Consider the following 27,677-nt stretch of genomic DNA (forward strand, 5'->3'; position numbering starts at 1 on the left):
TAAAGCTGTTTTGTGTGATATCACAGTATTTTAAAGATATTAAATAGCACATAATGCAATGACATTTATATTTATTTTACATAGTATTTACTAAATTACAAATAAACAATTTATAATGTAATCAATATGAATTTTTTTTAAATAAATTTACATTTAAACAGATTACATAACAAATGTATACTTAAAAATAGAAATCTCTTGATTCTGTTGTACCATAGTATTTTTAATTGTAAAAAGCATGAACAGAAATGAAGTGAACACTAACCAACAGTGCAGTCAGTCAGTAATTTGGTACGTCTGTTGAATCATATTTTCTCAAATAAAGACCAAATAGCACACATTTTAGATACAGTACACAGTATATGACAAGTACTCGAATATGACATACCAGCCAACTGGATATAATGTAGCATGGTTTTGAATTCAAGAATTTAAAATTTAGAAATTGTGCTTGTGACGTTGCATGTAGCCAAGTATGGTGTCCCATACTCCGAATTTGTGCTCTGCATTTAACCCAAGTGCACACACAAAGCAGTGAGTAGTGAACACACGCACACGCACACACACACACACACACCGTGAACACACACATGGAGCAGTGAGCAGCCATTTTTGCTGCGGCGCTCAGGGAGCAGTTGGGGGTTTTGGTGCCTTGCTCAAGGGTCTCATCTCATTCGTATTGAAGGTGGAAGAGAGCGCTGGTCGTTCACTCCCACCTACCATCCCTGCTGGCACTGAGACTCGAACCTGCAGCCTTTGGGTTACAACAAAGTCTGACTCTCTAACCATTAGGCCATGACTGCCCCCACTTTGTTGCTCTTGCATCTCCAGTGACAGCAGATCTCTTCTTTCCGAATCCACGGATGATCATTTATAATAAATAAATAAATAAAAATATCAGTAGCTTTTTTATTACTAAAAATGTAATACCATAATATTCCATTTGCATTCTTTATTTAGCATTTCTGTCAAATAATTTATTAGAACTGTTAAGACTGCAAACTGATAGTAAAAAACGATAATAAAAAATCCAGTCAGTTGCTGGTGAACAGAAACCTATAACAGTATAAACAGTATCATATCACGTAAAGTATCATAAAAAAGGCCATTTCACTTTTTATAAAAGAATGGCTTCATTACAGTAAGGTTTCATTTGGTAACATTAGTTAACATGAACTAACAAGGAAATAGAAAACATTTATTAATCATAATTCATGTTGATTTCAGCATTTCCTAATACATTATTAAAATGCTAACAATGAACAGTTTTTAATCAAACGATTAGCTAAGCGCTATTAATCGCATCCAAAATAAAAGTTTTTGTTTGCATAATATATGTGTGTTCTGTGTATATTTATTATGTATATATAAATACACACACATACAGTATATATTTTGAAAATATTTACATGTTTTTGCATGTCTATATTTATATTCATATTTATTTCATTATATTGTAAATAAAATATTTAATATATAAACATAACATATTTTTCTGAAAATATACATGCATGTGTGTGTATTTATATATACCTAATAAATAAAAACAGCACACATACATATATTATGTAAGCAAAAAAGTTTATTTTGGATGCGATTAATCACAATTAATTGTTTGACGGCACTAATTTTTATACAACTAGCCTACAAACTACTATTGTTAACAAAGATTAATAAATACTGTCACAAATGTATTGTCCATTGTTAATGTTAACTAACATTACTTTGTGGGACCTTATTGTACTTTCTGTCAGAAATCAGAAATCTCCTTTTCACCTTCTCTTAATAAGATGTTGCACTTGCTTGTAATATGTGTTTATTGACATGCAAAGATTTAGAGTGAATAAAAGATGATTTTGAGTCAGTGTTCTTAGCATATTTATTTGTTAAACTTTCTAAATAATATATCAGTCAAGAGCTGTCATTTGTGAACAGTAGTCTGAACAGTAACTTTCACAGGAAACCAACAATAGCTGTTACTGTCAAATTGACATTAGCTTATTTAGCAACATCTATTTGTGTGGCCACTTTGGTTTCTTCATGTGGCTTACTGACACAACTTATCCGGCTCTTATAGTCTGCCGGATGACTTTTTAAACAAACCGAATGATTGCTGTGAACTTTGCTATTTTAACAGAATAAAAACATCACATGCAAGATAGACTTTTTTTATGATGGCAATAACGTCATTTTAAAGTTGCCAGAGCACTTCCTTTAACCATCGCAAACAACGATATCTTATGATAAAGAGTATGCCTCCACCTAATAAAAACATTTTTTTGAATTCCACAACTCTTTCAAACACAACACAATACATTAGTCTTTATCACTTTTAGTGGCAAACATCCTCAAAAGAGCTGCCTTTCTGTAAGCTTCTTAATGAATCTTTGGTCTATAAGCTAAATGTGATCTGTGTGGATGAAGGGGAGCAGAAGGAATGTACTCTCAGATAAGGAAGTTATTATGTGCTTTGTGAAGTATTAAACTACAATTACTAATCTCAGTAATTAAACAACCTTCTGCTTTACTACAGACTGTAAACCAGTCACCATTTCTGATATTAAAAGCATTTGGATTTATCTGTAGCGGTTATATTGTAATGTCTCCGTGTCATTTTAGTCGTGGTGGGTCGTCACATATTAGCCTCAAGACACAAATACCTGAAGTTGTTCTCATACCTTTTTTATAGTTGCTTAGAAAGGAACTGGAGGTGTAAAAATGTAGTGTTGTGTTACAGTCCTTGCTTTCAGTTCAGCAGTCATTGACTTTTCAGATTGCTTTTAGATCGGGCTGTTTTCTGAAACTCATGTGTTTTAGCCGGTCGTCACACAGGAAGTCTGTTTTTGCTTGCACTTGTTAAACTGCATTCTCTTTCAATTAGCCTGTATTTGGAAACCTGGCATAAAAGTTGACCGGTTTAAGGCATGTTCCTCTGTTTCCCTTGCATGCACTGGTTGGGTGAGGTTATTTAGCAGGACGTAGACATGCTGATAACAAGGTAAGAATGATGCTTTTGTTATGTGGTTATTTAAGACTGATCAGGGCTTTGAGGTGTTCACTTCACACATCATGTTTTTTGTGTGATGCGCGGATAAACACTTCCTGAGGGTTTATCATGTCAGTTGGCCAGTTTTTCTGTGGTCTTTTAAAAGGGTCATATGATCCTGCTAAAAAGAACATTATTTTGTGTATTTGGTGTAATGCAATGTGTTTATGCAGTTTAAGGTAAAAAAAAAACCCACATTATTTTCCATTTTCTCCTCTATGCCCCGCCTTCTGAAACGCGTTGATTTTTACAAAGCTCATCGGTCTGAAAAGCGAGGCGTGCTCTGATTGGCCAGCTATTCAGTGTGTTGTGATTGGCCAAATGCCTCAAGCGTATGACGGAAATGTTATGCCCCTTAACATTCTGTGATGCCGTCTCCCAGACCAGCAGCACGAGACTCAGTCCAGCTGCTCTCCTCGTGCACATCCCATCATCGGTTCTCTTTTAGCAGTTCAGTCAATGTACTTTTAGGAGTAACTGAATAACTCGGGATATTGGGTTATTTCGCATCAGAGGTAGAGTAAGCCATGTTTATAAACCGAATAACTTAAGTAATTTGTGGATTAGTGCGTACTGGAGACGCGAACCGTTTCAAACGATTCAGTTTGATTCGGTGAACTGGTTCGACCGGTTCACTAAGAAGATCCGGTTAAATAGAAAGATTCGTTCGCAATCCGGACATCACTAAACGAGACAAAACAAATAAAACCCATTACAAACGAGGCATTTGTTGCATCCACTGGGGACATAATTATTGATTTTAATGACTAATACTTAGGGCTGTGCAATTAATCGCATTCGACTGTTATGTGTAGTTCACTGACAATTAGGCAAAATGCTCTCATAATCGCAGATGAATCGAAAATGTGTTGATGGTGGTTTTGTTGTTTTATTGGTAATGGCTTTACTGACGAGATGCGCATGACAATCGAATGCGATTAATTGCACAGCCCTACTAATACAATTTTTTTACGTGTTGCTTTGCGTATCGCGCTGCGTAAACATAAAATCATGTCTGCATTTGTGATCTGAGAAACAAGCAGCCTACTCTACTGCTCAAAACTCGCGTTTGAATCATCATTGGCAAATTATTTAAATATAAAAAACATATCTACAGGCTGTGAGTCAGAAACTGTCCTTGCAAAGTTTGAACTGCCCAACTTTATAGAAACAGCCATTGTGCCACAGACGCATTGCAGGCTACTGGTTCAGGAAACAGTCTTCCACAAAATGCCCAGGACACATCTGAATATTTGGGTTAAACTGTTCTGGAACAGTGTTGAAATACAACTTAACCACTGATTTCTAGTCATGTCCTCTTTTGGAACAAAACACAGCGACTCCATAACATGGCAGCTGCGGCAACAAAGAGAATAAAAGTTAAGCCTTCTTTCTTTGTGTGAACATTTGGGCGGCGTTATGCAAATCCTCCCACATAGTGACGTAGACATGTGGGGGCGTGTTAGAACGAGCCGTTTTAGGGGTGTGTGGTTGACCATTAACTTTTATAAAGAATATCTCTTTGGATTTGAGACTTTAGTCTTTGCAACTTTACAGATCTTGTTTATGAGCTTGTAACCCCCTCCAAAGAGAAAGGAAAAATTGAAATCGCATCATATGACCCCTTAAATGGAAGAACTGTGCACATATTGCTTAATATTTATCACATTATATGTATTGTTATTGTATATTTGGTTGCTTCTAGAGAGTAAAATTGATCAATCTGTTCTTTCTAATGGACTTGACAGTTTCTTCAGCAGAGATGACTTTTCTATTCCGGATGACTTGGTTTCCTATTATAATGAGGGACTGGATAGTGTGCTTGATACACTTGCACCTTTAAAAACCCAGACTGTCTATTTTACTCATTCTGCACCTTGGTTTACTCCAGAACTGAGACTACTTAAAACTAAGGGTCATTGCTTGGAACGTTTATACATTAAAACTGGACTTACTGTTCATAAAGATACACAGATCACATGCTCTGAATGCTCTTTTAACTGCGAAATCTGATTACTAGTCTACTGTAATTAGGTCAGATGAAGGGAACACGAGATCTTTGTTTAATACAGTAAAGAATATCTTACGGCCTCCTGATACCCTTCCTTCTCACTAGAGCTGAAACAACTAATCGATTTAATCGATTAAAATCGATTATTAAAATAGTTGTCAACTAATTTAGTAATCGATTCGTTGCTAAATAATTTTTATTTGCCGTAAGCGGCTCATTTCGTGCATATTTTAAATCTGCGGTGACCAAAGTGTGGCAGTAATGAGCCACCGGAGGTTTTACTCAGCCAGTAAAGGATAAGTAGCGAATAGCCAATAGCTGGCCTCGTTTTATGTCACGTGCTTCGTCTCTCTGCAGCATTCAGCGTGATGGGTGAGGTAGGCGGCAGTGGAGTAAGCTCGAGAAAGAAAAAGAAAAAAGCGGAAGATAAAACTAATCGGACGAAGTCATCCAAAGTGTGGGAGCAAAAAGAGAGCAAGCCTAACTGTTAAGCCCTGAACATTTGGACATGTTGACCTTTTTGCACTGCAATGCAAAGTTTTTCTCAAATAATGAGTGAATAGTGTTCTGCCTCATTTCCCACAGGTAGTCGAATTTCCTGTCAGTTCAGGCATAAGCTGTTTTTGTTAACATTTTATCGCTTTATTACATTTTAGAATTTTGCACTGTTAAAAGGACCACTACATATTTAAATCCGATGAAAATCACAGTGTGCAAAGACTTTTATTTGTGTAGATTCTGCAGTACAATGTTGTTTGCAAATGTTTAGTCGTAAAAGCTGACAACATTGCTTTTTTAACAATTAACATTTTAAAGCTTTGTCGTTTACCAGTTCATAATTCAGTCTTGCAGCCTAATTATGACTGACTGAGAGAGGTTAATGTTTAAATATTTGAAATGCACTTTTTTCTAAGCATTCACTGCTCTTTTTCACACAGCAGGTTTTTTGTGTGTGGTCCAATTTTTTTTTCTGGACAACCTTCTGATGGATTTTACTTTAAATTTTACTTTAAAATGTGAGTTCCATTCAGGTTTCATGCCATTGGCACTTTATTGGAAGGATTGTTTACAATTTCACTGCATAAGCTATAAGGCTGTTTTTCCCAGGTATAAGCTGTGTGTTTACAGGAAAAAATAATAATAAAATGCAATTTACTGCAATTTTAATTCTGTTTTTTTATTCTTATTCTTCGTGAAAATATGTTCTGAAAGATTCCTTAATAAGCTTTGTTCGGGATGTTTTAAACTACTTTAGGAGCCCTAAGGACTGCCATGGGTGAAAACATTATTTGAAATCTCCTTGTGAAATTTGCTAGAGTATGTATGGGTCAGTTTTTTGATTGCAGAAGAGTTCGACAAAGGATAACTAACACATAATAAAACACAACTCCAGGTATGTTTTTTTGATGAGGATATGACAATGCAAAATGGTTTTTTTTTAAAATCTCTAAAAAGTCTATGTTGAATGATAAAAGACCCTGTTGTTAATAATTTACTTGGGGAAAAAAATGGGCAAAACTAAAATATAAGTACATAAACCGATTCATCGATTAATCGTAAAAATAATCGACCGATTAATCGATTATCAAAATAATCGTTAGTTGCAGCCCTACTTCTCACCAATTCTACAGATTTATGCAATAAATGTATGACCCTTTTTAATACTAAAATTGACAATGTTCAACAACAATTAACAATTAACTCAAATAACATGGAATGTGATCTGTTGTATTAGGGCTGGGCGAAATGGGCAATTTGCGATATACGGTATATATCTCTGTATTTTTGTTTTTGTATTTGGATTAAAAAAATCACTTACTGCCCATTGTTGGACCTGTCTGAGAGGTAAGACTCAAACCACTGGCGCGCAGTTCCTGAGATGCCAATTTCCAATAGGGTTGACAGGAGGATCTGGTGGTTTACCGTAACAAAAGCAGTAGACAGATCCAGCAAGATAAGTATAGAAGATTTGGAAGCTGCTCTTGTCAGCAACTGAGAGCAAGGCAGTCTTGGTTGAATGTCCACTTCTGAAGCCAGACTGGTTGCTGTCCAGGAGGTTGTGTTGTTCTGTGTGAGAAAGGCAGAGATTTGGTTGAACACAACTCGTTCAAGTGTTTTTGCAATGAAAGGTAGAAGGGAAACTGGTCTGTAGTTCTCTAAAAGAGATGGGTTGAGAGTGGGTTTCTTAAGAAGTGGGGTTATACAAGCTTGTTTTTAAATGTTGAGGGAAAAACACCAGTGTGGAGGGATATGTTAATGATGTGAGTGAGTGCAGCTACAACTGCAGGAGAAATGGCTTGACAGAGATGAGATGGAATAGGATCAAGCAGACAAGTAGTAGGATGATTGGAAAGGATGAGTTTAGAGACTTTAGCCTCCGAGAGTGAAGAGAAGGATGAAAACGAGTGTATGTTTGCTGGTAAGATATGTTTGACAGTTTGTGGTGTGGCAAACTGTGCACTGAGGTTTGTAATTTTATTAATGAAGAATGTGGCAAAGTCGTCAGCTGTTAGAGTTGATGAAGGAGGGGGAGGAGGAGGACAAAGGAGTGAGGAAAATGTTTTAAAGAGCATGCGAGAGTTAGGCGAATTGTTAATTTTGTTGTGATAGTATGTCCTTTTAGCAGCGGAGACATTAGCAGAGAAGGAAGAGAGGAGTGACTGATACACATTAAGGTCAGTAGGATTTTGTGATTTGCACCATACTCTTTCAGCAGCCCTGAGCTTAGAACTGTGCTCACGGAGAACATCAGATAGCCAAAGGGCAGAAGAGGTGGTACGAGCTGGCCTGGAAGACAGGGGCAGACACTGTCTAAACAAGATGTAAGAGTGAAGCAGAAAGTATCAGTACCACTGTTAACATCAAGAGATGATAACTGTTCAGGGGAAGGAAGCAAAGATGAAACCATTGCAGATAGCCGGGAGGCTGAGAGTGAGTGTAGGTTATGTCAAAAAGTGACATGTGGAGGGGTATGTGTTGTGTCAGGGACCACGTTGAGGTTAAGAGTGAGGAGGAAGTGATCCGAGGTGTGCAGTGGAGTAACCAGTACATGATCAGTGGAGCAGTGTCGTGTGCAAATAAGGTCCAGTTGGTTGCCTGATTTGTGAGTAGCCATATACCACTTGCTTGAGATCAGCCTGAGGTTTATCTAGGTGGATGATGAAGCAGCATTCATCATCCACCTAGCAGCATTTACTACACAGAGCCATAGTTCAATGACATGTTATGCAAAAAAAAAAAAATGTAGACGAATTTATTGCACGATTATGAAATCAAAGAAATCGTTTGCGATAATGACAGCTATTTGCATAGCTTCTCCGTGAACTACGGGCCTGTGTAGTAAATGCTGCTCCATCTGAAAGCATGTGAAAATATGACATTTAATAACATATTTTTACTCCAAACTCACTTCATAATGTCAGTCGAGTGTTTGAAATAAATCCTTCTGTGAGATGATGTGGGTTCTTACACAGAATAAGGCATGCAACATATTTCATAGTATTCTAAGCAGTGATAAAGTCATTGCATTATAAATATACTTTATTTTAATGAAAATTAAAATAATAATAACTCAGATAAACCATATATTGTCATAATCGTGTGTTTATTAGGTCACGTTGAATCAATAAAAGCAGTAAAATCTTCTGTTTATCCAGCTACCGCTATAGGCATTTTCTGAGTTTCTTCTGCAAGGCGCATTTGAAGTTTAAGCGCGAGAGCACCCTCTGGCCTTTGGATGAAGATTTACTGCCGATCACAGAACCGTGCTTCACTGAAAGATACGCATGACAATTGCAGCTTCTGTCGAATCGCGATTTCGATTCCATTTCGATTTATCGTGCAGCCCTGTCTCCAAGCATAACTAGGGGAATACCATCCTCAGGAAAGGTTGAGAGCAGCACATCTTATTCTTCCACGAAGTTACCTAGTGGTCCTGGGGGTAGATAAACAACTATAAAATGGATTTTAAGAGGGTGGGTAAAAAGTGGCTGAATGAGATTCAAAGGAGCTGTTGATACTCAGAGATGGTAAAGGATTAAATTTCCAACCATTAAAGATAAGCAGACCAGTACCAGTATTTATATCAGTCTGGCGAGTAAACAAAGAAATTTACTAGCCAGTGGTGATTCAATTGCCAAGGTGTCCGTAGAGGTTTTGAACAGAAAAAGAAAGTAGTGTATTAGCAGACATAGGCAAAGTGTGCAGGTTGTTAGGATTACGCTGCCTACAGTGTGTGATGCGTGGTTTGCGAGTGGTAGTGATAAGGATCTGGAAACACATAGTAATAATTGGTTATAAAAACTGAAAACAGAAGGCAAACAAGTAGTAGGAAAGAGGATGATTCAAAAGCGATACTTATGTTTATTGCGTTGTCCCTGCTCGGTGGAGTCGAACGGTAGAGTCGATGGTCTTCATACTCTGCGCTCTTAACACGCGGAGGGCTTCACACAAAAAGTACTGTTAACACTAGGGCTGGGCGATATATCTAACTATATGGTCATGCGCATCTAGTCAGTAAATCTGGTTTCGTGATTACCGCTAAATCGCCATCACGTGCTTTCAAATGGAGCAGTATTATTTTTTTTAATGAGTATATTATTTTGTTGCTGTGCTATATTTAGTTAATTATTGCATTTGTTTTGTGTTCAATTATGAAGGCGATATTGCGTAGCTTGTCAGTGATCTACGGCTCTGTCTATTAAATACTGCTCCATTTGAAAGCACGTGATGGCGATTTAGCGGTAATCACGAAACCAGATTTACTGACTAGATGCGCATGACCATATCGTTAGATATATCGCCCAGCCCTAGTTAACACTACAGTAGTAACTCTAACTGCGCCATGGTATTGTGCCAGAAATGAGGGATATTCATATTGAGTTTTATTATATTATTAATGTAGACTTGTATTAAATGTGTTAAAGAAGTATTAGAATATAATTGCAGTATTTTTTGTGATTACGCTATGTTTTTGTGCATTTATACTAAATGTATTTAGACTACCGGTAATGTTTTTCATACAAATACCTAGAAACAATAGCTACATATTTACCATGGTATTGAGGTGTGGTATGTGTGGTTTAAACTGGTTATCATGATCTGAATGTATGCTATTATGGAAACCAACAGTTAATTTTTATATAAAACAGTCAGAAAAAGAATTACATTTCACCATATAAAATTGAGGTTGTTACAAGTTTTACAGATGTTACTGTTTTTGAACATGAAAAACATGAACACGAATTACTAACTAAAGCTACTACTGTCAACTCAACTCAAACTACTTTCAAATAAGTATTTATTATTAATATTAAATGTAATATTAATATTGTAGCCTATACTGTGCTGAAGATACGTGTCATCAAAGTCAGGCAACACAAACCGGTTTCATGATGTGAAATAAATCACTCATTAGATTAGAAAATGCAGGAACTAATAATTAAATTTCTCTATTTAAGATATTTATTTTGTTAAGGAAAAATGACTGGAAAAGTGTCAAGAACTCAAAATCCTGAGTGTTTGTCATGTTCTGACCATAAAGAGTTTAATGGTATTTCTACAACTTGCACTTAGGAGCAAATATCTGCCTTTAAACTTGAAAGAAATAAACCTACAAACCATTTTGAAATGAATCGTGATAATTATCAATATCGACTGATATGAAAAAAATGTATTGTGATGATTTTTTTACCATATCGCCCAGGCCAATGTATATGTTGAATTAATCATTCATTTAACCAACGTTTAAATCATGAATGCTGTTCTAGAAATCATTTTTGAAACATTTGCAGTCAAATAATAAAACAAATAAAACACTATAACAAAATTATAAATGGTGAAATAACTGTACAAACAAAGCATAATCTTTATTCCGATTTCGTGAGCACTTTGTCATTTGAAATGCATATGTTGAGGATTTTGTTTCGTTTGCTACTGTAATGAATATGAACTTTTTAATTACGCAGGGGAAATTCCCGACATTAAACAAATAACTGTTTACATGCTTAGGACGTTTGCATCGTAAGAATGTACAGTGAGACTTCAGATATAAAAACGATTAGGTGGTTTTCTCATTAAAGTCGTGCAATTTCCCTATTAATTCAATAGAATATAATGAGCAATCCAGTTCTCTATTACAGATCGGTGGGTGTGACCCACATGCAGAATAAAAACAGGAAATGATGTTATAGAGAGCTGACCCCTGCAGAATGTCAATTAGTCTCTTAAAATATAAGATAATTTTACCTTTTTATGACAGCACAAAGTTAGTTTAGGTTGTACAGTGTCATGTGGTGTGACTCTCTGAAAATATAATGATATTGATGATGATGACTGTAAAAAATTAAAATAATAAATTTAATTTCAAATATGTACATTCACGTTATCATCATGTAAGAAAAATATACTATTATTTTTTGTGTCATGGTTACATGCCATATGACATTTTAGAGTCATTGCATTTAAACTTTTATTGAAAAAGATAGAAAAGTTTGTTAAAACCATACGAAATCAATCAAAAAATACAACTTGGCACATATGTTCATGCATTTCAACTAACCAGTCTTTATCTCTACCCATATTGCCTCTCAGCAGCAGTAACAATGCAGACCTGAGTGACGCACACCGTTGAGCGAGAGAGAGAGACCGCGTGCCTTGCGAGTGAGATGGGGTTCGGCCGGGACCTGCGAAACTCCCACGAGGGTCTGATGAAGCTGCAGGACTGGGAGCTGAAGCTGCTGGAGACGGTGAAGCGCTTCATGACCCTGCGGGTGAAGAGCGATAAGGAATATGCATCGCTCCTGCTCAACATCAGCCAGCAGGTGGACAAGCATGACAGCTCCTCTCAGATTCAATACGTCAGTACTGTCTCCAAGGTAATGGCCCTCAGCTGCATTATGGGTTGACAGGTGGAGCTGATGCTTATAATTTTTAGATACTCAGAGCTAGTCACTTTGCAACCTGGTTTTGTCTCGCCTGTTCAATCTCTGTTTATCTCTTTGTTTGTTTCTCACACTCCCTTACCCACATTTCTTATTCTGTCTCTGTGTATCTTGGTATGTGGTTTTTGTTATTAGTCATGGACTCACATGGTGCAGCAGACAGAGCAGTTGAGCAAGATCATGAAGTGTCACGCTGAGGAGCTCAACTCAGGGCCTCTCCACCGCCTTACAATGATGATCAAAGACAAGCAGCAGGTGAAGAAGAGTTACCAAAGTCTCCACCTGCAGATCGAGTCTGAGATGCACAAGGTGAGCCTTTGTATAGATTCAGAGAACATCAGTGGCCCTGTTTACACCTGCTATTAAGATGTGTTTTCATTAATCCAATCACAAGTGAACGACATTAAATACTGGTGTATCATTTTGAGCTTGTCAACCTTTGACCACTCCAGAGGTAATTGAAAACTCATTAGAGTGGGTTGCTTTTGTAGAGTAGGGTTGCTTATGTGGTCCAATGTATTCAAACAACCACAAAAGACAGTATGGTATGCGTTTTTAAAAAGCGCACCGAAACCCCAAACAATCGATTCCAAATTCGCTATGTTGTACACACAGATTACAATTGAAATCGCCATTATAATTTGTGTCTTTTCCATTCACCTCCTTTCCTGCTCACTCGTGAGCAGCGTACTGACATTCATATTCGTGCATTGCATTCAGTGCTCTCGTGAAAGTGAGAAACATATGTGGTCACATTTAAAATTCATGATAAGACATGGTGTAAATGGTAATTAGTCTCGAATACTGACTACTTGTGATTGGATCACTGAAAATGCATCTTAATATTAGGTACATGGCCATAACCAGGGTTTGAAAATTAGTGAGGTCTGGAGTGAGGTTAAGAATTGTGTTAAAATAACCCCTACAAATACAACTCATTATATACACTAAACACTTTAAAAGAGACAGACATGTAAATGTTTGTGAAAATTTTTTCTCTGTTTTAGATGGATGAACATTGTTAAATTATACCATATTTATTGCATCAAAATATTTTCATTCTGTATGTTAAGGGTGGATTTAACAATTTTATCAGTTGTTTATTATATCACTGTTTAGTGGTCGACTGATATTGGTTTTTTGACTGCCGATGCCAATATCTTGGAAAGCAGGGTGGCCGGTTGCCGATATAAAGCCGATATAATTTTTTAAAATTATTATTAATATTTAAGAAGTTTTAAATATTTTGACAATGGATAAAAAAGTGTATATTATTTTTATTTTTTATTTATATTTAAGAGTTTTTTTATCAAATAAATAAATATTTAATAAAAATATAATTAAAAAGGATGTAAACTCAGGCACTCAGTATTCTGGGAAGTTTGTGTGCATTGGGAATCATATTTTTCAAATAAAGCCAGGGTAACACTAATTTTACATACAGCACAAAGAGAAAATGACATGAATATGGCAGTGGGCAAATGCATAAAGCGCAGCATTATTTGAAATCACGAGTTTAAAGCATTCAATTCACACGGACACAGAGAACACGCAATCATGCTGGATAAAAAGGCACACTTCACAATATCTCACAGCTGGATTCAACTAAGTTAGCAAGGTTTGTGAAATTAATTGTTCATTAGCCATTCAAAGATTTGTTTAAATGAAATAAATGCGTATCTGCTTAATGCTGACGGCAAACGAGAAAGTATTATAATGTTTGCTTTTCTATTACTAACAATATAAAAGCAATCGTTATGATACTTTTTGTATACATTAATTCCTTTGTTTAACCGTTCTATCTGATTATTAGACAGAATTCTGTCCGTATTTAGACAGAACTGTTAACAACGACAGTAAACCAGAGGGAGAGTGTGAGCACTGTGTGCTCAGGCGCTGCCGCTTTCAGCACCATCGAAATAAAAGTCCCGCCTCGAACACATCAGCCAAGCAGAAAAACTTATTGGGTGATGCCGATATTAAAAAATGCCAAATATCGGCCGGGTGATGGAGATATTTAAATGTTATAGTTTTTATTAGTAACAATTTATATGTTGTTGTTTTATTTATTATTTTTTGCTAGACTTTGTGAAAATGTAACTACTATACTGAATGAAATGGCATAGACTTCTTCATGGCTAGCGTTTGCATATTCATTTCATTCTGTAACTTGTTCTACAGATCTGTGTACCACTGTTAAATGATACTGTTTTTGATAGTGTTGATAACGTTTCTGACAGATAATATCATGATGCTTTTTTGCATTTTCCTTACTGAATATGGTATCCTGTCAGCAATAACCTGTCTATGGCCCTTTTTGATTTCTGTCAGGTTTGGCGATGCAGTGTTGGCAGATTAAAAACCGAGAAAAAAACAAACAAACCTGAACTTAGTTCAAATATTTTTTAAATAAGATGAAATAAAGATATCACTAACCATGAACTATAACTTCCCACTTTATGAACTTTCTAAAGTGCCAAATTAAGTGGAAAAGACAAGTCCAAAGACACTTATAATAAGTGGATCTGACAACAGAGGCGTTTTAAACAGCAAATTAGTCAATCATAGAACAAATTTTATTTTTGAACTTGTAGAATTTACAGAGGTCTGGGCCTCGGTGAGCTTATAGCTGGCTACGGCCATGATTAGGTGTAAACAGGACCAGTGTGATGGATCAGTTTTGACTTGGCTTCTGTCCCTCACAGGTAACCAAATGCGATCTTGAGAAGTTGAAATGCACCTACCGGCAGTTAACTAAGGATGCTGTTTTAGCAAGAGACAAATACAAGGAAGCTGTTGTAAAAGGTGAGCTGTTTATTCATTCTCTGTTCATTCTTTCAAATTGTTATGATGCCTGATTCAAAAATAAAAGGACTGTTATGAACCAATTCTTATTGAAGAGTCAAATAGATGCAAATGTTTTAGGCTTAGAAGTTTAAATCGGGGTCTATGCCGGTACCCTCTTTTGGCTCGGGCCACTTGAGAGCACATGCACGTGACATGAAGTAAGTGTGCAAGACTGTCCAAGTTCTGCTAAATGGCAAAGTTCAGTGTCCTTAACGCACACTTAATACTGATCGGAGCAGTATTTGGAACTAAATGCATCCAATCATTCATCACGTTCTGGAACTCACTCAATTAGAAACATAACAATTACTAATTTGTGTTATCTGTTACATAGAGACAATCAAACAGACATTTAAATGTTTAATTTGCAGAGTATTGAAAGTTAAAATCTATTAATAAAGCTTCTGTAAAAACTTTATTTGCAATTTTACACCAGTGTGCTGTAAATGTGCCCCATCGGCTAATCAAAAGTTCTACACACACACTTGTGGTCCTCGTACCCACTTAAAGTATTGGTTAATAATTAGTTATTTAGGATTAATTGTGGTCATAGTACTGATTTATTGGGTTTGTCTGGTTCGAAACAAACAGAGAACCATTACTGTAATCTGCACTTTTAGTCAGTTTAATTTTGGTCGCCATTTACTCACCTTCTTCTTTTCGGTCCAAACCTGAACTTTTAGTCAGTTTAATTTTGGTCGCCATTTACTCACCTTCTTCTTTTCGGTCCAAACCTGTATGACTTTCTTCTGCAGAACAGCTTTTAAATTCTTTTTTTTTAAATAAAATATTTTAGAGCTTTTAAGGATTTTATTTATTTTATATTTATTTATTTACTTTTTTCCAAGACAGTAGGAATCCTTGTTCTTAAATAAAAATGACAGTTGTTGAGGGGAAAAAATTAAATAAGAAATATAACGTCAGTTTACATCTTGATTTTGGTTTTAGCTTATTTTAATGCTTTTTTTAGTCATCTCGGAAGTTTGCCAAGTCCTAGTGCTCCCTCTGGTTCAGGGTTTCAAACTGGTGTTGAGCATAAAAAACAATATTTGTTGACCACGGTCTACAACTACTCGTATAACAAAGCTGCATTTCTCAAAGGCTTGCACAACACAAACAGATGTTTAACTACTACTTGCCTTTCATCTCACCGGCTCAACCACTTTTCTCTCCCCTGCAGGCAAAGAGACTGAGAAAGCCCGTGAGCGTTACGACAAAGCTACCATGAAGCTACATAACCTGCACAATCAGTATGTGCTAGCGGTGAAAAGTGCACAGCTACATCAGGAACACTATCATGAGACTGCACTGCCTCTGCTGCTGGACTCCCTGCAGAAGATGCAGGAGGAGATGATCAATGCACTGTGAGTGGACCAGATTGCACTTCTGGGTTTTTCCCACTATTAGGCATTCCTGTAGCTCAAATATAATGGAAGTTGCTTTCCATAAAAGCTTCTGCCAAAAGGTTAAATGTATGTGTAAATTTTGATGTCTAGAGCACATGCCACATGTCGGTTACCCAAGATAATATATTCAGCCTGTCCATCAAAAACAAAGGAATCTGAAGTACCAGAAGAATTTTTAAAATGTAAGAATGAACTTTTCAACATTGACATGAGATTCCTCTTGAACTGTGGAGGGCAGTGTAGTCCTCGCATTGTACTGTGTCTGGGTGTTGTGAACTGTTTGGAATGCCACGTGTATTTAAATCTTTTCTTGTAGACCTTGCGCAATCAGTGCAGCTGCACTTAAGACCTTAAGTTACTGCATGATGTAGCTCCAGTCCAAGTGTCATAGCTGTCAGAGGATTAGCGGAGAACAGAAGTCTCTTTGGGTTTTTTTCTTTTCTTAAGCTGTTTTTTAATCACAGAGTTTGCTGTAATCTGAAGTGGAGGTTAATCCACACAAAGGAAACATTTGCAAGAGCCTCCTGGGATTGATTTATATATGACCGTTCAGTGTTGGAAATAAAGTCAGGGAAAGGTTATACATTCAAAACCACTGATTAGCTTAACTGTCAGTCCATTTGAAAAAGATAAATCAAAGATTTTTAGTTTTACTGATCAGAAAAGTAATAGGTTAGTTCAAAACTCTTCCCATAAGTATGAGCTCAATAAGCACCACAAATGTTAACTCCTATCGATGACACGGTACATTGATAAATGGATACAAACAATGATTTTCAACTTTCATCTTTTTTCTTTCTTTTTTTACTCTAGTAAGGGGATTCTGGAGGAGTACAGTGAAATCACCAGCCTGCTAACAGATGAAATAGTGAAGGTCCACAAAGAAATACACACTTCCATCGACCAAATCGATCCGCTTTCAGAATATGACAACTTCATCGAAATTTATAAGTAAGACACTTGTGAATAAAAAATGCTTATTGATTATAATGTGTAAATAAGAAAAAAGTAATGTTTTTTATTTTTAAATAATATTGTAAATAGACATTATATTTTTATAAAAAAAATTAAAATGTTGTATTATCTCTGAAATCTTTTCCATTTCTATTCCAACAGATCACCAGAAGCCAAAGAACCAAATGTAGAATTTGACGCAACGCTATTAGAAGAAACGGAGAATCTTCAAGCAAATGAGATTCTGTGGAATAATTTGACAGCAGACAATTTGCAAGCAATGTGAGTTGCTCATTCTCAGTCAGCGTCACTTCTTAGCTGTATATATGGAAGATTTGCATGAACGCTTCAGTTCTTATGTCCAGTGATATTAACATTAGCTGAACATTAGGGAGTTTTATTCTTTTCCACAGTCTCCATATTCAGTAAGCACAGCTATTTTTTATGCTACCAGTTGTAAGTGGTAGACTTGATTGGGCAAATAAAGTACTGAAGATGTTATTTGACTGATCTCAGGCTGAAGTCCACCTCAGAGGATCTGCTCCTGACCCAGCAGAGTCTCCACAGCAAAGAGGACCTCATGCTGGACCTGGAGAACAAAATAGAGGAATCTACCAAAACATATGAGAAGAAATCAGAGTAAGAAAAAGAACCTCCTTTAGCCTCTACACAGTATGCCTATAAATACCTCAGCACAGATAAAAAGGCTTGGGCTGATGGAGCTCAGTGAACTGTGCTGTTGTGCTGGATAGATGAGGATTTGTCCAGCTTCAGCACATTCTTAAAGGTCTGCTGAGTAATATTTGTTAAAATATATAAAAATGAACAAATTAGTAGCATGCATTTATTAAAGAAATTTTTCGCTATATTTTGTTTGCATTTCAGTTTAGAGTAAAATTGATTACAGAAATAACCTTGACTGCCTCTGCCTCTGACATAACATAAAAAAAATCCTTAAAAAGAGATTAACAGGAAGCATTCATTGTGGATTGAACTGTCTCTCTTTTCAGCGTGGTGATGTTACTCAGTCAGAAGCAGTCTCTGGAGGAGTTGAGACAGACGGTCCAGCTGCTGCGCTGTTCGGAGGCCAATCTAATGGCACAGAAAGAACTACTAGAACAGAAGATGCAAGAGAACGAGGGCAAAGAACCACCTCCTGTCGTCAACTACGAAGAGGACGCCCGCTCTGTCAACTCAATGGTAAGGCACTCTATCCCAATTCACACACTATCCTTTTTTTAAAGAGTACAGAGATTAGAATTTGTGTGGCCCAAATCATAGCATATTGAAAAAAAGTATGCCAAAGGTGACCAGATGGTGGACTGTTTCCGGTGGGTTTTTGACTTGTGTCTGTGCTTCCTCATTTGAGCTCATATTAGCCACATCCCAGATGAGGAGTTTGTGATGGTTCTCTATTGACTTTCACTTGGTGCAGAATCACAGTTGCCACAACAGTCTTTAAATGTTTAAAAGGGTCATTTCATTATTTACATTAATTGCAAAATAATGACTGGTAAGCTTTTTGCTTCAGGCTTTCATAAAAATTGGCTATGGCAAAAATGAGCAATATCGGTATCATAACCGATATCAGTGAAAATAACAGAAGGAAACATCTATTTGCTAAAGGAATGTTGCCAACCAATGTGATTTATATTCTGATATTCTTCATATTCTACCCAATATTTTTTTTAAACGCAAGGACAATACAGGTATCAGTACTAGTAAGTTTACTAGTAAGTAGTCTAAAGTTAATTTTAATTATAAGTTGTTGTTGTTTTGTAATTGTATTTGTATTTTGTATTTTTTTATTATATTGATGAGGTAAACCACAGTTCAACTGGAGGTGTATAGCCTATAAATGATACTGCTAGCACAGAGGTGAACAGAGCACTTTCTGAAACCAAGCAGCCCTTTTGTTGTCCCAAACTGTTCACTGAGTCCCACTCTCAACATCACCAGGACAAAATATACCATAGGAAGTATTCCTCATTTGTCAGTTGCTTTGCATAAATGTATAAATGTAAATTTGTATAACAAAACTACTTATTTTTTCCCCTGGTCATATGAACAACAAAAAAAGAAATTAAATAAAAAATCATGCACACAAAGAAAGAAAAAGTAGCATGTTGAAGGTGTTGTTGAAGGTGAAGTCAATTTTGTAATGTGTAATATATTTTTTTCTTATTAAAATATACTAAAAACTAAAAATTCTCCTTTTGACTTTCAGTACACTTTGTGAATGGAATGTGTGTGCATTGTTAGTAGTCTGTGCAAATTAACATGAAATAAATGTAATAGAACTGTTAATAATTGCCATTTGTACAAGTGAATAATATGCACTGAAACATGTTAAATCATAAATACTGCCATACTGGCTTATAATTTAACACTGATTCAATGCAATGAAAATAATTTAGATACAACAACAACTGCTGTTACTGACAGTAATCTTGACTTCTTAAACTGCGTCCCAGCACAATATTAATATATGTCCTGTGACTTCATTCCATTATATATGTGCAGTTTTTATGAAATATGAAGGTTATTTTGATTTGACATGATGTTCGTGTTGAAGTTGACTGAAGAGGGCAGTGTGTTCTCAGGTTTTTTTGCTAGTGCATTGTTGCATAGTATGATTGATTAAGATTTTAAATGATTACTTTCAGCAGGGATTTGTAATTGAGATTTATTTTCATCCTCTAAAAATGTTTCTGATAAATTCTTTGAATTTTCTATTCAAATGTATGTGTCCAAATATACTTGAATGCTAAGTGTATGATTTTTCTCTTATAAAACAGTCCTTTGGCTGTACCATATAGCAGTGAAACAAAATCTGTGTTGTTGCTTTGCTACAATATCCAAAAATATTGCATTGCTATGATATATGTCTAAAAGAGATGGTGTTATCATTGTACCATGTCTAGAAAAAACATTTTGGAATTCTTCTATACTTACATAATGTTTTACAAAAAATTCAGTTTTTTCCTTTTCTTTGTGCTTAATGAATGTGCCGCAAAACTTTGTAATTGAAACATATATTTTATATTTCAGGATAAAAGCAAAGACAAGGTATCAAAGTTTGAAACCCTCAGACACTCCATCGCTGGAATCATCCGCTCGCCCAAGTCTGTACTGGGCACTTCATCAGTAAGTTTCAGACCCGAGTCTCCTGCTTTTTCCTTCAACACCTCCTTATTTCTGCCTTGACCTCCTTGTGTTTGTTCCTCTACAGTTTTTTGATGTGATACCTACCAGTGAAAAACCGCTGGGCGAGCAAGAGTGGTATCACGGCGCTATTCCCAGGACAGAGGCCCAGGAGCTGCTGAAGCAGCAGGGAGACTTCCTGGTGCGAGAGAGCCACGGCAAACCTGGAGAATATGTGCTGTCTGTATTCTCAGACGCACAGCGCAGACATTTCATCATTCAGTTTGCTGATGTGAGTACATGATCAGAAAGGTGTGCACCACACTGACACAAAACAGTCATTATTCATCCCCCCCCAAAAAAAGTATTTTATTTTATATTATGAGCTCACTGCACCGTAGAAATTCTTACACATTTGTAAGTAATAAGTAATTTTATTTTATTTGATAATTGTACTGTCTGATTTAATTTGCCTCTTTTTGTCTGCAGAATCAGTACAGATTTGAAGGCACTGGCTTCCCCACCATCCCACAGCTCATCGAGCACCATTACACCACTAAACAAGTCATCACCAAGAAATCTGGGGTCGTGCTCCTGAACCCTGTCATAAAGGTGAAACATCGTCTCTCTTTTCATTTTAACAAGCTGTTCTACTCTCAGTACAGTCATTTGATATGTCTTCACTTCTAAAGCTATCACTCTATTTCCAATATGCAGCCATAAAATTTCTTATTTACCGAAATTGGGAGCGTACATTGCTCGTTTTTGCTAACATGGACAGCTACATTGAACATTAAATTGATGTTGTGCAGTGCAGTTCTCAAATCAACCTGTCTTGCTGATCTAAAGTCCTGTGATGTGTGTGTGTGTGTGTTTTTTGTGTTTTTGTTTGTTAGTGTTTGTGTTTGTAATGGTTTAGAAAATATCAGTTTGAATTCTCCTCTTGATGGTGGGCCACACAGGCTGGATTCCCCCCAGGGAGTGTGTGTCTGTGTGTGCATCCGTCAGGTCGGATGATTACCTGCCATGCTGTTCCTCTGATGGGTTTTTGATGACACCTCATCCAAACATGTTGACTGAAATCATAATAGAGGTGATGTTTCTGCTGGGGGCTGCAAGAAACTCTATCAGACCGCTGTGAATGCTGGGATACGTTCAGACTGTTTAGAAATGTACATTTAATTGACATAAAATCCACATCATGTGCACTACTGTTCAAAGGTTTTGTGTTAGTAAGTTTTTTTTTTTTTTTTTATTAAAATAAATTTTTATTGAGCAATGATGCATTAAATAAAGCAAAAGTGTTTTTTTTTTTATTAAAATAAATTTTTATTGAGCAATGATGCATTAATAATAATAATAATAATAATAATAATAATAATAAATGTTTCTTGTGCAGAAAATCTGCATATTTTATCCTAGATTTTAGAAAGGGATTTTTCTTATGTGTGTGTTTTAATTGTCTGATTCCTCAAACGTGACCTACAAACTACATTCGCTATTTGTGTCAGTAAAAGCAGCTTGGGTCAATGTTCAGTTAAACACAAAGAAAGAAATTCACAGATAAATACTTGTGTTTAAAAGTGGTTTTGTAGCTTTTAAGGAATATTCTGGAATATTGACCTACTGCGCCTGTAGAAATGAAATTATGTATTATTTGCAAAATGGACTGTGTACATGTACTACTTTGTGTATTGCTGTTATCATTATAGAGTAATAATTTCTAAATAAAATAGTACATAAAATAATGTAAATGTAGAGTTTTCACACAAAAAAATAGGTTTTTAGAGATCTTCAAAAGATAAGCCAGAATGTCTGTCTATGCGAATGCTTCTGGAGAATGAGGTGATAATTGGATCATTATCATTCATCAGAGCAGTAGCACAGTGACTGACCCACAGGACGCTCAGCATCTCTCTTCTGTTTGCCTCTGCACGAGTCATTAGTTCATTAATGAACAAGTGTCAGGAAGATCATTTGCTGTTTTTGTTTGTTCGCTCAGGATAAGAAATGGATTCTCAATCATGAGGACGTCATTCTTGGAGAGCTCCTTGGGAAAGTAAGTCCATATCCATTGTTCTTGTGTTTAACAATGTTTATAATATTCCCTTTTTTTTTTAAAGTAATTAATACTTTTATTCAGCAAGGATGCTTAAAATTAATCAAAAGTATCAAAAATGACACTAAAGACATTTCTTAAATTCATTATTCATTAAAGAATCCGGAATTTTTTTTTATCAAGGTTTCCACAAAAATATTAAAAAGCACAACAGTTTTCAACCTTGATAAAAAGAAGTGTTTCTTCAGCAGCAAATCACCATATTAGAATGATTTCTGAATTTAAAATGCATTGTCAATACGTGTTACATTTTGAATTGAATTTAAATAGAATAGAAAAAGTTCTATTTGTCGTGATAATATTTCACACTATTACGGTTTTTGTTTTGATAAAATAAATGCAGACTTGGTGAGCATAAGAGACTTTTAAAAACATAAAACAAAATCTCACCAACCCCAAACATTTGAACAGTTATGTGTACTTTGAATAAATATCATATTCATTTATCATGGGGCATTATTTGCATGGTCAATTAAAAAAATTATTGTTGTAGGCCCTCATTTTCACAAGTGACTAGTTAGCCCAAAAAAAAAAAAAAACACACAAAAACTAGTCGACTTCAAGTAGGTTGTCACGAACCATTCCTAGTACTACTAACTATAGTGTATGTCCAGAAAACCATGTTAAGGGGGTTCTTCTTGGTATTTTTGTTATTGGATATTTAAAATAATAAAAGTAGACACTAAGAAATGCTTTTGGACAAATGTTTTAGGGAAATTTTGGTGAGGTTTTTAGAGGAACACTGCGAGATAAAACGCTGGTGGCTGTGAAAACTTGCAAGGAAGATCTACCACAAGACCTCAAGATAAAGTTCCTCTCAGAAGCCAGGTGAACCTACATTCACCGTTGTATGCTTTACGTCTTTAATGAGTGATTAAATAATGTGCTCATGTCCATATTCATTTATGCTTTCTCCACCTCTAGGATCCTGAAGCAGTATGATCACCCCAACATTGTGAAGTTAATAGGCGTCTGTACCCAACGGCAGCCCATTTACATAGTGATGGAGCTCGTACCAGGTCAGTAAACTGGAGCTTTGCTTCAGCCATTAGCCATGGAAACCCTTCCTCGTTGCAAGTATCATAAACTCGTTTGGGATGTTGGTGTCTCTTTTAATTTATTGCATATTTGTAGCTCATTTATTTTGCCATTTTCCAACAGGCGGGGACTTTTTATCATTCTTAAGAAAGAAAAAAGAGGACCTCAAGACAAAGCAACTGGTCAAGTTTGCATTAGACGCTGCTGCCGGAATGGCATACCTGGAGCTAAAGAACTGTATACACAGGTAAGAAAAACGTGTCCGATGTAGTAGTGATACAACGTATCATAGCAAAAGAAAATTAATATAAATAATATTATATACAATATTTTGTATTAACAGCCTGTTGTATGACATTTTTCGTTATATTATTTTTCATGACCATTAGCCACGAATTCCTCCTGTTTCTCTTTACTGTAATCTGTCTTGATGTAGTATTTTATGTTTTCTTGTAGTCGAAATTTAAATAGACTATTTTATCCAATATGTACTTTATTAGAGTAAAAAATTACTATGATTCATTGTTATATATATATCACCATAAATTATATATATATATCATTCATATATATATATCACCATAAATTAAATGCTGTATAACAAATACTACCATGATGTATAAAAAAAATTACAATATAAATTATATTATTATCAGAATGCCCAGAATCTATTACACTGATCTTAAAAAAGGTGGACGATGTGGAAAAACAATTGTTGAAACTCATTACTGAAAATTATTGAGAAAAACAGTCTAAAATAGTGCAATTGAAATTTAAATGGACCATTTTATCCAATATTTGTGTACATTTTACTGCATTACAGCGAAAAATTACTATAATATAGATAGGGATGCACTGATGTATCAGCCAATTATTGGTATCGTCTGGTTAAAGCAATTATCTGCACTGCCAGCAGCTGATGATCAGGGCCGATTATTTCCTGTCAGTCAAAAGGCAGTGAAAAAGCATGTCAGACAGCAGACATTTGCATGAAGAAAATTTTTCTTGTGTTGAGTTTAGGGCTGTCCAGGATTAAGCAATAATAATGCTTTAACACAGCACTGTTAACGCAGGTTCTATTTAACCCAATGAATCACCATAAGTTCAAGCCAGGGTTGCCAGATCCGTGATTTCCCCTTCCCAAACATTATTTGTAATGCACCTCCAATCCAGTAATCATAATGAGCTTTGTTACTTCTGATTAGAAACAAAGTCTCAGCTTTCAAATCCGGTTAACACACAATTCAAACAATTAATGCCATTTTGATGCTCTTAAGTGTGGCATGACAGATCGCTGTAGCGTTTCAGTTCAAGGTGTCTTAAAGTGACCACACCTAATTTGCCTGCTGTCGGTGTCCTTAATGTTAATCAAAGAAAAAAAGTGAGAAAATCACTCACTGCTCTTGACTGAATAACTTTTGTAGGTTTAACAAGAATGAATGCATATTTAAGTTATACAGTGATTATTACATTTGATTATTAGTTTTATTTGATTGTTCGGTTTTTGTATTTGAAAATTTTTTTTATTTTGTATTTTTTTTGTTTTTTTTTTTTGTTGTATTTATTCAGGGCCAGCTATGGCCTTGCTCAAGAGTACCTTCCTTTTTCTTTATCTAAACAACTCGGCCACCTCAGTATAACATCAAGACCTCACGGCCCCTCCTGCCCCATTTCTCTTGCTTCTTTCTGGTGTGGATTTTTAAACTGTGAAATGGGCTTTGGTGTATTGTGCTGTTTGATGCCATAGCCGGCTTGCTGAATTCATGTTGCTCACAATTGAGTCTCAGCTTAGAAATGAGCTCTGGGCCCTTTCACTCCACGGCTCTATCAGCACCCCGCTAAAATCCATTTACTATCAGACATGATCATGTTAGGGGGCGGCGGTGGTTTGAGCACCTTTCTGTCAGATCACCCCTCTCTTCTCCGCTCCCCCCTACTGTCTTTCCCCATCTCATGTCAGCAAAGCAATTTTTGGGATGTGACAACCTAATATGGTTGTGTAGTTGAGGATGTCTGCTCAGCACAAATGCCAGTGAGAGGCACAGCGGCGGCTGTAGACTAGAATCTTAAATCACTGGTTGGGGATGGAAGAGTTTATATACACTGTAAAACAAAATCTGTGACCTTTACGGTAAAATACCGGCAGCTGTGGTTGCCAGAACTTCACTGTTAAAAATATGGTAGCAACATTTTAGGTTTTTACAGACTTTCACATATAAAATACTGTATTTCATTAACTGATGTAATATTAATAAACCAACATATTGAAGTACTAATATCTGTTTTGAACCATTGTAAAGCACTGATAACCACCAAAAACTGGTGGTGATGAGAAAGTCACATGATGAACCAAAACATCTTTTCTATGAGCTGAGGAGGGCAATACTTATATATAGCAGTGTTGATTTTGGCAGGCATTTTTGATTTAGTCTTAGTCTTTATCTTGAGACGAAAATGCTTAATAGTCTTAGTCACATTTTAGTCATTTGAGTCTTTCATAGTTTTAGTCGACGAAAAGTCATTGCATTTTTGTCAACTTTTAGTCATTACTTTTAGTCAATAGTTTTAGCCAAACTGTAGTTACCAAAATTTATTTTGGTAGCTATTTTTATATGTAGTCTTTAAACTAAAATAATCATTAATTCTTCTCTCTTTAGACCAAATCAATGAAGCTTATGAGAAATTTGAATCAAGGAGTAAATTTGGAAAAACTTGAATAAATAATGAAAATTTTCATTTTTGGGTGTACTATCCCTTTAAGTGAAAAAGGAACAACTTATAAAAATATTATTATTATATTTAAAAAAAAAAAAGAAGCACAATAAGACAAATACAATAGAGATACAAATTAAACTAATTTTTCAGATACAGTAGGTTTTACTTATGTATACATTTATTTAACATCTTTTGTTGGTTAACATTAATGACAGATAGGTATTTAATTTGGAATGCTGTCCTTTTAAGACGGAAGGCATTCATGAAATACTGACACACGTTCAGTTTTCACCCACCTGTTCACGTTCACTTAATCCATAGCCTACTGTATTTACGTGAGATACTCTACACGATAAACATTTAGACTGCTGTGTGTGTATTTGAGCGTTGAGAACTGATCACGCGCTGTATATGAGAACTGAGGAAGTGGAGTATGTGCGTGAGAGAGAGAGAGAACATTTCTATCAGCACGATTCCACCTATCCCGCCTTCACTAACTTTAAGTTAATCGACAACGAATTGTGACTCCCGGGAAAAATGGGACGTCTGGTTACCTTAACCCTACCCCTTTGGGTGCTGAGGCCATTGTTTCAGATCACTACTTAGCGTTTTATTATCCATCCACTGCGGCTGCTATACTGACTAGATATGCAAATGCCCCTTATCCGATCACAATCCAATGACAGGGACGCACATTTTGAAGGACAGTAGCCTATAGGATGCATTTTGAATGTCTGGTAGTCCTCAAATAACATTATAGTCCAGTCTCATCTAGTTAACGGATCACAATCCAATGTTTCGGCAAAATTCGTCATCAGATATAATTTTTAGCTCGTCAACACCTGTTTGTGGTCTCATCTTAGTCACAGAAAAAATGTTAGTTAACGAATATTTTTTGTCGTCGTCTTCGTTAACGAAATTAACACTGATATATAGAAGGTGACTAAACCCCATCATGGTGACACACATGATACTGAAATAATGCAATAATGCATTCATTTAACAACATTAGATGCAAGATAAAACCCTAATGTACACAACTGATAAGAAACTAAGAAGAAACATAGTTATTTCAACAACAACAAAAAAACATCAAATATGAAGTATCATGCCGGGAATTCCGGGAGTGTCAATTTACATTTTTTTTTTTACCATAAATTATGCAATGACTTTTTCTTTTTCACTTCCAAAAACCATATTTTTAACAGTATTTTACTGTAAAATTACATTAAATGTAATTACATTTATTCACCGTATATATGGAAACTTACTATTAACCAATTAACAGGTTTTTACTGTAGCATTTTTTACAGTCTTTTACTGTTAAAATCACAATAATTTTTTACAGTGTAGAATTATTTTCCTTATATGAGAGAGACGTTAAGAATGTGATGATCAACTTTTGTAGATTCAAGGAGTTAGGATCACACTTTATTTTACGGTCCAATTCTCACTA

General features: G+C 35.7%; 1 protein-coding gene across 3 annotated transcripts in view; it reads left to right on the forward strand.

The window, feature by feature from the left end:
• fer (fer (fps/fes related) tyrosine kinase) overlaps window positions 1–27,677 on the forward strand; it is a 33,808-nt gene that overhangs the window by 1,744 nt on the left and 4,387 nt on the right. For 2 of the 3 annotated variants that reach the window (XM_019078185.2, XM_042757027.1), the window contains exons 2-16: window positions 11,649–11,932; window positions 12,134–12,307; window positions 14,704–14,803; window positions 16,026–16,209; window positions 17,065–17,202; window positions 17,368–17,487; window positions 17,722–17,844; window positions 18,216–18,405; window positions 20,257–20,352; window positions 20,438–20,641; window positions 20,839–20,961; window positions 22,352–22,408; window positions 23,181–23,296; window positions 23,393–23,487; window positions 23,630–23,753. In XM_019078185.2, the coding sequence (XP_018933730.2) occupies window positions 11,723–11,932; window positions 12,134–12,307; window positions 14,704–14,803; window positions 16,026–16,209; window positions 17,065–17,202; window positions 17,368–17,487; window positions 17,722–17,844; window positions 18,216–18,405; window positions 20,257–20,352; window positions 20,438–20,641; window positions 20,839–20,961; window positions 22,352–22,408; window positions 23,181–23,296; window positions 23,393–23,487; window positions 23,630–23,753 (2,054 nt within the window). In that variant the 5' untranslated portion in view covers window positions 11,649–11,722. The remainder of the gene's footprint in view (window positions 1–11,648; window positions 11,933–12,133; window positions 12,308–14,703; window positions 14,804–16,025; window positions 16,210–17,064; window positions 17,203–17,367; window positions 17,488–17,721; window positions 17,845–18,215; window positions 18,406–20,256; window positions 20,353–20,437; window positions 20,642–20,838; window positions 20,962–22,351; window positions 22,409–23,180; window positions 23,297–23,392; window positions 23,488–23,629; window positions 23,754–27,677) is intronic. The other variant, XM_042757026.1, reaches the window with a different exon arrangement.

This window comes from Cyprinus carpio, chromosome A5 (genome assembly GCF_018340385.1).
Source record: "Cyprinus carpio isolate SPL01 chromosome A5, ASM1834038v1, whole genome shotgun sequence".
Classification (NCBI taxonomy): Eukaryota; Metazoa; Chordata; class Actinopteri; order Cypriniformes; family Cyprinidae; genus Cyprinus; species Cyprinus carpio.